Genomic DNA, 9,335 nt, shown 5'->3' with positions numbered 1-9,335 from the left:
TTACTATTCGAATGGTAATATCGGGTCCGAAGATTCTTACCAGTAAGTAGAACATGAGCGTCCTCCTGCGAGATATTCACGACAGCATTGTCTCCGTTGCCACCCAGTTTGTTCAGCTTGAGAGACAGCGTGGTGAACGGCGACGAATTGGTGCAGGGCAACACTTGGATCGACGATAATCGACTGACTGCGAAAATGGTAAGAAGAAATTCTATTAAGCACAGGTACGTAGATGCGGAATACAGAAATTACCTCGTCGGTCGATACATGGAGATGCGATAACCAATTTACGCTTTCGAAATGAAATGGTAATTCACCAGGGAGAAGGAAAGTACCCACGTTCGACTTTATAATAAATGTATAATGTATCGGGCGAAAATGAGTTATGACCGACGCGAAATCAAATTGAAACGAAGAATATAATAAATACGTCAGCAACTGCTCGCAGTGCACACGCGGGAAAGTGAGATTGACCTCTCAAAGACTGCGCCGAGAGTGCATCCGTAATCCGAGGACTGTTGTCCGTGTACAGTCTGGCAATCGCAGCGCTGTGTTCCCGTGGTAGGCCCAGTTGTTGAAGTTCGCTGCTCAGATCAGCGGCGGACACTCCGTAACGCGCGGACGATACGAATATCAACTCCAGGGCGGCTATCATGGCTTTAGCGTCGCTCGGTTCTGACAGTGGCAGAGAAACAAGATATAAGAAACACTAATTGTGTAAAATCTCTTGACAAGAAAATTCGATCGTGCTCACCTATTTTCGCATCCTGTGTCACCTTTTTTATCTTGTCCTCCTGAAAGACAGTAACCATGGATTTTACGCGATATCTCTCGTGTCTCTCGCATCTGCCGCATCGAGCACATTTATCCGAAGCTTCGCTTTAATATATCATGTTAGGTTACGTGTTGCGAAAAGCTTTCGCGAGGGCGTATCACCGCCCTTGCGCGGAGTCATCGCGGAATCGAATTTTTGTTTTTCGCGTGGACGTAAAGGAGAAGATGGAGCAAGATCTAACGCGATTGTTGTCGAGCCAAAAACATATATATGTATACTTGTATAAGATGAAATGAGAGAAACACGAGAGCAAACGAGAAAAACATGTAATTTGTATCGTCGGAAATTAAACGTCTCGATCGTGTCGTTGTATTATATGTATATACGTAATAGTTGTATGCGTATTACGAATTGGCTCGATCGATTGCTCGAACGGCAAATTTCTATTGTGCTTACGTCGAGTTCTCCTTCCGTGAGGTATTTCGCGACTGCCTGACCCAATATTCTGATTTTGATGGACGTCTGCGAACACATCGAGAATGCTATTTAGAATTGATACCTCGATAAACGATCGAATAATTTCAGGTACGTACCATGCGCGACAGGGTGTTGATCTCTGCCAGTAGCCAATCGGGGCAATCCCCATCTCCTAGGAATCGGAATTTCTACGAACAGAAAGAAAGAAAATGATGCTCTTGTTTGCAGGACAGGTCGAGCGTCGTACCATTTTCAAGAGAGTGTCTCCCGCGAAGTGCGACCGGACTCGTACCCTGGAAGAAGAAATAAACACCTACAGTTCTACATGTACAGGGATGATGTAAGAATTTCTGAGGGCGTGGATTCTACCGTAGATTTCCTCGCGACTGTTTTTATAGAGCGTGCGAAGGGTAAACGAAATTTGTTCTACGACTCGGACAGAATGGTCGACGGGCTCGGCCAGCCGTAGCTGAGCTAGATCTCCATTGCCAAGATGTAGGTAGCTAGGAGTAATGCGAAGCGTTAAGCGCGGCGTAGCGTTCTCTCGCGCGTCGTTACGTTTGACGCGCTTCGTTCACGCGGAACTAAAGGCGTTCTCTACTTTTTCCGTCGTTGAGACTACACCGAAAATCCTACCGAATATATCGAGCGTTATCGGGCAAGAATTAGTCGGTTATAAAATCTATGTCAATCTCGATACCTTCAGACGCGTGCGTAGGCAAGCACGTACGTTCTGTTTGCGAGAAAAGTCACGGTTGACAAGCAGGTAGGACGCATTTCCCTCATGACGTGAACTTTCCCACGTGAAGGACAAAAAAAAAGAAAGAAATAAGAAAAAAATAGAAAAATAAAGGAAGAGAAGCCAAATGAAAAAGAGAAACTGGTCGGAGTGTGTGTTTGCGTTGAACGGCCACATAGATTGAGGTGGGTTTTACCGGTGCGGCGGCATCGCGAATTCCCCGTGCAATCCTCCCAATCTTTGGACCGCGACGAGGTCGCTCGCTGGATACGTCGAGGAACGCCATAAATACCGAAGGAACGGTCTCGCCGTATCCATTTGTTATCTGAGAGTCGTGTCGTGAACAACAGGTGTGCCAGGGCACCTAACCGCGTCTCGCATTGCCTTCTCTTCCCTTATCCAACCTCGACTACCCTTACTGCAACAGGTACACGGTTCGCGACTCGTCAACACCGCAGTGTCGAATTCGTCGCACATCCTTCCGCGTTTTTCGAAATGAACGGATTACTTTTCGCCACGATTCTCTTATCGTCGACTGCTCTGTTAACGTCCGGCGACATCGACGTGGTACGTTTCAGTGTATTCATCTTGTGAAGAAATGATCGCTTCCGCATCATTTTCCCGTTGAAAAATTTTATTTTATTTTAGCACTTGATCCGGAAGGATTTTAGAGTTAAAAACATATTCGTGCACCCCTTTGTGCTACCTGTGTACCAAATTTCAGCTTTCCATGTCTTTCGTGTTTCGAGATTTTTTTACCGTTGCAGAGGACAGAGGTGCTGGCAATTATGTATATAGATGTTATACGTATATCTTAACGCAGAGACTTTGAAAGTCGCCATAACTATAACGGCTCGACAAAAGTTTTAGTCTCCAATTGAAGAGAGAAACGTTGCATGGGAAACGATCTCATCCCTGGAGCGTCGTTTCCGCCTCGCGTTTTTCCTTCTTCCTCCGCCGTAATCGCTTCGCGACGATAGGATCAGTTCGATCTAATAATGCGGTAGTACGTAGTGGTTTCTGGTGTATGCCGAAATACGATTAATCGTCACCGACCCACTATAAACAGTCGCGTTTAATTACATTGTTTCGATTTTACCGCGATGTTCTCCACTATGTCTGCGCCCTAAATGTTTGGCGCGTGTTCGTAGGAGGCGGCTATTCGTCGAGAGGCGTTGTCGTATGGAGCCGCCGGGCAGCAAGTCCCAAGATCGCGTGGCGACGTACGCGTCGACGAAGACCTGGACGAACCGTTACCGTTCCTCATCGCGGCCAGGTAATTCCATCGATTCCAATTGACACCAAATTTGTCGACAGCAATGATATTTTACGATTCAGGCGGCGCACGAGACGAAATGACGGACGTCCACTGGTGACTGTGCCGCGCGTACAGAATCCGTTGGAGAAGGGGTATTCAATAAATCGCATGGTAATGAAAGATTCGTTGTACGCCGACGAACCAGGATTCACGGACATACCGCGAGCGAAAGAGAATAATCTGTGGAATCGTATACATCCGAATGATTTTGCCCCTGCTCTCCTGGGTAAAAAGATGGAAAACCGAAAACAAGACGATCACAGGATTCGAATGCGAAGACGCGATATGAACGATCGAACCCTCGACCGAAGAAGCAAACGCCCCCCGATCCGAATATCCGGACAAGATTTCGTTATTATTAAAGGCAAAAGGAATTATCTAGTAAACGCCGAAGAACTGTCCAAGATGATGGTGCCGTGGAACGACAACGGTGACGACGACGATTGGACATTGGCGAAAAGTTTAGAATCCATAGAGCAGGGTGATAATTTCGTGAGAAGAAGTACCAGATCGAAACAGCAATTAACTTTGCGGGATCGAATAAACGAATCGGTTTTATTCTACCCGCGCAAGGGTAAGAGAACAATTAGACCGACCGTTCCCGAATCAACGGGATCAGTCTAGACGGAGAATGGAGATCTTGTCACGACAATGCGCTCGCGTCGACGACCCAATCAGTCCTAAGACAAATTGTGTATTCTATCTATAACACTTACGTAACTATTCGTAAATATTCCGGTACGTTGGTACGATATAAAGTATCAACGAATGCCACGTAAGAATGTTAAACGGTCCATGGAAACGTCGGATTTCGAGTGGATAAGTCGACCGACTGGAATGAATTGTACGATCCTGTCTATTCCGCAGTAATTCCAAGTGTAAAGTATGCTTTAATTTTAAGACAACGACGCGATCTAGCCGTCTAGCCTGTGCGCGTTGGACGTCAAGCACACGTACAGTGACAATTTCCCTATAAATGCAAAAAGATCCGCAGTCTACTAATAAACAATCATTATGTTACATCGTATGTATTATATATTCTTGTTCCACGTTTGTTCGGATCGAATCGGCGTGACGCGATCAAATGCTCGCTGAAACTGGTCTGCAAGATCGAAGAAACTGAAAAGATTACGCAGCGCGTGGAATGAATATTTACGACGGCGATGCGCGACGATATTTCAGGACGCGAGGCAACACATTTTTAACGTTCACGCACATATGCGGCCCTCATTCCACGTATGGACTCGGAAAATTGTTTCAGAAATCTATTTGTATCGTCGGAAATGAATTGAAAAAGAAAAAGCTAGTCGACCGCGTAGTTCGTTTCGATTGTTTCGAAAATGTTCTTATTTTAATTAGCGTATCTGCGTGTACCTGTTCTATGTCGCATTCATTTGTGCTTTAATCGGTTTGTATCTGCTTAATATAATGCGTACTGGAAAGAGGTGAAAATACAAAGAGTTTGTACCTGGGAAGAATAACGGGGCGAGAGGGTGTGAGAGAGAGAGGGAGGGAGAGAGAGAGAGGGTGGTGAGAGGGATGGTGAAAAGCTTGGCGGGGGTTGATTTTTTGGAGCCAGCGGATGAGCGGAGAGTGCGCCGGAGAACCACGTGGCGGATATAAGAAGAGCGACGCGTATCGTTACCGTCCATTGTACACCTTATTTCGGTGGAGCTCGTGCTCCAGGTACTCCGTGCGTGTCGCATCGAATTTTTTCTTGCAACGACCATATAACAACGAACGCCCGAATCGATTGTTTGAAAACCAGGAGTATTTATTCGGTCGACTGTGCTCACCGCATCGAGAGACAACCCTGATAGATTTCCACATTCGAAAGTGAATGCGAGTAAGTCCATACACACACGTACACACATATTTTCATACTACATATTTTTCGGTCGCGTTATCGTCGAGCACGGATTAATATTTTCGAACGAATCGACGAACTGACAAATTGTATATTTTGCGAACAAATGATTTAGACCTCCTCTGCGTTCCCCTGTCGGGACGCGTTATCCCTGATTTCGCTAAATTCGAATATCGTAGGTCGTTCGGTTTGTCCAGTTGCGTCTGTGTGGCTTCGTTGAAAACTTCGAAAGATTCAATTCGAGTCGTGTGAAATTCGAACCTCGAACGGTAGATATACACAACGAAATTTTGAAATGAATTTCCAGCGAATTTCGATTGTGAAATGATAAGAAAGTAGCGATTGAGACACGAGAGGAAAAATATCGGCGCAGCGTCTAATGCGTGATAAAAGTATTGGATGCAAATGGTTTGTGAAAACAAATAAGTACTACGATGACAGGTTTGAAAGCGTTCGCTAACTAAATTTGAGCGCGTATGCTGACGAAAGTGCACTTCTCTACCCTCCCTCGTGGAATGTCATCGTTCGATTATCATTGTAAAAGCGTCGATCGACGAGAGAAAAAAAAAGAAAAACGGGAGAAAATAATGTGAAAAGAGCGCGCCGCGTTACCTCCTTTTTTTCGTGTATTTTTGCAATCGTAAATCTTGGCCGAATAACGCTAGAACCGAGACGAAATATTTCAAAATAAATGCAATTCTATGCTATGTATGTATTGTGCAGACGCTGTAATGTACATAGGTATGTGCAATACCACTCTGCTGCTAATGCGACTTTAATAGAAACACGAAATTGGCAGATTATTTTTCGTAGAGAAGATTCCAGCCTGCTTATGTTGTTTCCGTAATAAAGAGTTTCCATGGCATTACTGTCTCTGCTCCTGAGGACCGAGTCTAATACTACATCGAACGAATTAGCTTCCTTCTCCTGTTTTCGCGTGTTGTTCATCGCAAATGTTTATTCCGTGAAGAAACCTTTCCGGAATTTGATTTTTATTAGAACGATGCGGACCTTTCTTCCGATGGTCTGCCTTCTGGCGCGCGTAGTCGTCGGAAATATGGAAATTGGGAGTAACTTCTCGGACATGGCACGTTCGCGAAATGAAGACCACGACAACTTTGAGAATCGAACAAAAAAGTCTGGTCCATGGATAGACGACGTATCGAAAGAATGGAATGGCGATGCCGATATTTCCCTCGCGATGGAGACTGGCCGGAAAGAAGTTGATCCTGAGGGAATTGAAACGGGTGAGGACTAGCAACGCGTTCTTCCGAGGAATTACAGTAAAGTCTCGATTTAAGAGAAACGAATATCCCCTCCACTGCGGACCTTTATGTATTTATGAAGGAATTGATTGGTAAAAATTTCACAACATTGTAATGTTGTTTTTAAAGTAAAAAATCATTAAGGGATGAAATCAATTTTTATTTTATTCCTGCTTCGCACAATTAATGTAGGACATTCTTATTTTGCATAAAGATCCACAGTTTGATCTAGTCTAGGCTTTACTGTCTATTTTTCTTTTCGAATGGACCGCGAGCATGTGTTTCAGAAATTTCAGACGAAATCAAGGGAAGGTCGGTCGACCTTTTGCAAAATGTCGCGAAGAGGGGGGAGGAACCTATGGATTCCTGGCTGGATACGACCACAAAGGAGAAGGTTACCAATTTGTACGAATAATATAATCCATAGCCAACGATTCGATCAATTTCCAAATTTCAGGCCTCTTCTCAAGAGAAGAAGGATCCTTGGACGTATTGGTGGGGAGGCAAGAGGATAAGTTCGCAAGGGCAGAATTCAGACATTCGTCGACCAATTCGAGTGCCGTTCAACAGTTGGGGTGGTAAACGCGGAAGGGTGGTGTATCCTCGTCATCCTGAATCAAACCTGTTTGCGGACGATCGCATTGGCAATGATCACGTTGGTGCATCCGTTGACGGTTACGGCGTTAACAGAAGGGCGGAAATTGAAAGATCTGGGTGGAAAACTCCGTTCAGCAGTTGGGGTGGAAAAAGAGCTAGAAACGCGAACGCTGAAGACGACGACGAGGTTCAGGATCAAGATCGAGAACAGTACTCTTCGCCACCTGTCCACCATATTCTCGGTCTCGTCGCAGGTTAGTCAAACATTCGAAATTTCGGAAAAAGAAAACAGCAATTAAACAATTATCAATTACCATAAACAGTGGATCTTTATACAAAATAAAAATGTTCTACCGGAATTGCAACAAACCGGAGTGAAATTTACTTTCTTTTTTAAATTTTTGTTCAATAAAAGAACTACTTTACTGCAAGATAAATATTTGCCAGTGTAGTCGACAACTTTGTTTATCCTCGAAACACTTCTAAAAGTTTCACAATTCGTTGAAAATAATATGGTTTTAGTGCTTTCACTGTTTTAATTCACACCTACTCGTTTTTGCCGTAAACGCATAAAATCCGTTGTCTGACCATAACCGTTCTACTCGTTTAAGACGAATTCCCGAAGAGTGAAAAGGCGGAGAGATTCAAGGGCGAGCGCAACGCTCTTCGAGGCAAGATCGAGATGGCTGCAAATGACGACGGATGGGGTGGAAAAAGTTTTCCTTACCGAAAACCGACCGACAATAACGGCAACTGGTTCGTGATACGAGTTCGAATGCAAACAACACAGACATGTGTAGATGTAAGAAATGAAATTTCATCCGATATTACAGGTTGGTGCAAACCTACAGGTTAGTCTCCACAAAGAGGGCTCAACCTGAAAAGAACAAGACGTTATCGTTCGGACCCTGGCATGGTAAACGGAACTTGAGAACGTACACTTTACGTTTGGGGGACGAATACCTGGAGGTACCGAGACGTTCCGCGAAAGAGGGGCTCGGATTCTTCTCTTGGGCTGGATAAAAGCGATCCGGAATATCAGCCCATGAAAAAATAACTTTTCACGCGGTTCAATCCAACGACACGCAAACGCATAGCTAACATTTTCGCGTACAGTTGTTATATTGTACAATACATTGTCACTATCTATACCTGCTCTACTCGTCCGAAATGCGTTGCAGTCTCGCTTATAAATTCTGCTTCGATGCGTACATGTTGCACTCGTACCTAAACGCACCATGTACCTTTATTGTTCGCTGTTCGATCATGGTCCGGTGCAATACAGGATTACACGCGCGGTTTTCCGAAACAATCCTTCCATCTGTCTTTCATCACTTCCACCTCTGCAGATCGAGCGTCGTTCAACAATTCCAAGATGGCGCGTTTTTCGTATCGCGTCTCGAATACGCTGTCGCGGGAAATTCAAATCTGTTCCCGCCGCGCCATGCCGTTGCGAAAGCGCGTGCGTGGTACAACGGCGCGACGTAACTTTCGAATTTGTTTATTCCTGTCTATTTTCCAATTTTCTTTTGTTTGTATCTCTTGCTCTTCGAATAATTACTACACGTCCGAAAATATTCGCTATTTACCGTCACTGTTTATTGTTCGCGAAAACTATGCACACGTTCTACCGATGCGAGCTGAGTTTATATGTAACAACTTTCGATAACCGATCTATGTAATCGATAGTTTGCTATCGATCGTATTCGACTCGAGTGAAGTGTAAAATCAATTGCTACCGCGAAGCCACTGTTTTCGGCGAGAATGTTTCTCCGAACGAACAGGTAAGTAAACATGTATTTGATAAAAGTTGTTCTAGGATCTTGGAATCGTTCAAACATCGGTTTAAAGCGAGTTGTCATTGTTTATTCGACTACACAGAGTTCTCGTGGCGATCACAATATCAGAAACATACAAATATAGTCGTATTTACTATCATACGCGTCGAGTAGCAATGTATTATATGTAAATAAAGAACTGAACGATGAGACACTTGCCTCTGCATTCTATGGAAACGTATTTATGCAAGACTTTATACTGCTGAAGTTATGGTGCGTGCGCAAAGGAACCAATAGGTATGTTTCTTTAGGACAGACATTTTTAAAATATCGTTAAAAGACTTACCAATCGACGGGGAACTATAGTTTGCGAATATTGACGGCTCCAGGCGTACAGGTTAGAAACGTTCAGAAACGTTTCTCCGTCCACCGTCGCGTAAGTGTGGCGCCAGTATGATGACAGCGCACAATGCTGCCAACCTAACAAAAATATTGGTGCCCCTTACTTTTACTTCATGC

At 44.3% G+C, this 9,335-nt stretch overlaps 2 protein-coding genes and 1 long non-coding RNA gene across 7 annotated transcripts in view; 2 read left to right on the top strand and 1 right to left on the bottom strand.

Moving 5' to 3' along the window:
- Positions 1-9,257, bottom strand: part of LOC143215751 (COMM domain-containing protein 4) — a 16,500-nt gene extending 7,243 nt beyond the window's left edge. Inside the window, exons 1-7 of one of the 3 annotated variants that reach the window (XM_076438159.1) lie at positions 9,163-9,257; positions 1,500-1,545; positions 1,369-1,440; positions 1,232-1,297; positions 755-794; positions 475-675; positions 41-187 (exon numbers count right to left, since the gene is read on the bottom strand). In XM_076438159.1, the coding sequence (XP_076294274.1) occupies positions 41-187; positions 475-675; positions 755-794; positions 1,232-1,297; positions 1,369-1,440; positions 1,500-1,502 (529 nt within the window). In that variant the 5' untranslated portion in view covers positions 1,503-1,545; positions 9,163-9,257. Of the gene's footprint in view, positions 1-40; positions 188-474; positions 676-754; positions 795-1,231; positions 1,298-1,368; positions 1,441-1,499; positions 1,546-8,190; positions 8,259-8,282; positions 8,402-9,162 lie in introns of those variants that run through there. The other 2 variants (XM_076438160.1, XM_076438161.1) reach the window with 2 other exon arrangements.
- LOC143215754 (uncharacterized) lies at positions 671-3,471 on the top strand. Its single transcript, XR_013010432.1, has 2 exons — positions 671-2,558; positions 3,143-3,471. It is a non-coding gene; the product is annotated as an uncharacterized LOC143215754 (long non-coding RNA).
- Positions 3,945-8,401, top strand: LOC143215746 (uncharacterized). Of its 3 annotated transcripts, XM_076438150.1 has the most exons (6): positions 3,945-5,155; positions 6,176-6,423; positions 6,729-6,835; positions 6,899-7,292; positions 7,650-7,794; positions 7,872-8,401. In XM_076438150.1, the coding sequence occupies exons 2-6, from the start codon at positions 6,180-6,182 to the stop codon at positions 8,059-8,061; spliced, it is 1,080 nt and encodes a 359-aa protein (XP_076294265.1). In that variant the 5' UTR covers positions 3,945-5,155; positions 6,176-6,179; the 3' UTR covers positions 8,062-8,401. The 3 variants fall into 3 exon arrangements, with proteins under 3 accessions (XP_076294265.1, XP_076294264.1, XP_076294263.1); XM_076438149.1 differs by having other exon boundaries at positions 3,945-6,423; positions 6,738-6,835; XM_076438148.1 differs by having other exon boundaries at positions 3,945-6,423.
- Positions 9,258-9,335: the final 78 nt, after the last annotated feature.

This window comes from Lasioglossum baleicum, chromosome 14, assembly GCF_051020765.1.
Source record: "Lasioglossum baleicum chromosome 14, iyLasBale1, whole genome shotgun sequence".
Taxonomy (NCBI): domain Eukaryota; kingdom Metazoa; phylum Arthropoda; class Insecta; order Hymenoptera; family Halictidae; genus Lasioglossum; species Lasioglossum baleicum.
Note: the sequence above shows the minus strand (reverse complement) of the source record. Positions and strands in the feature narration are given on the sequence as shown.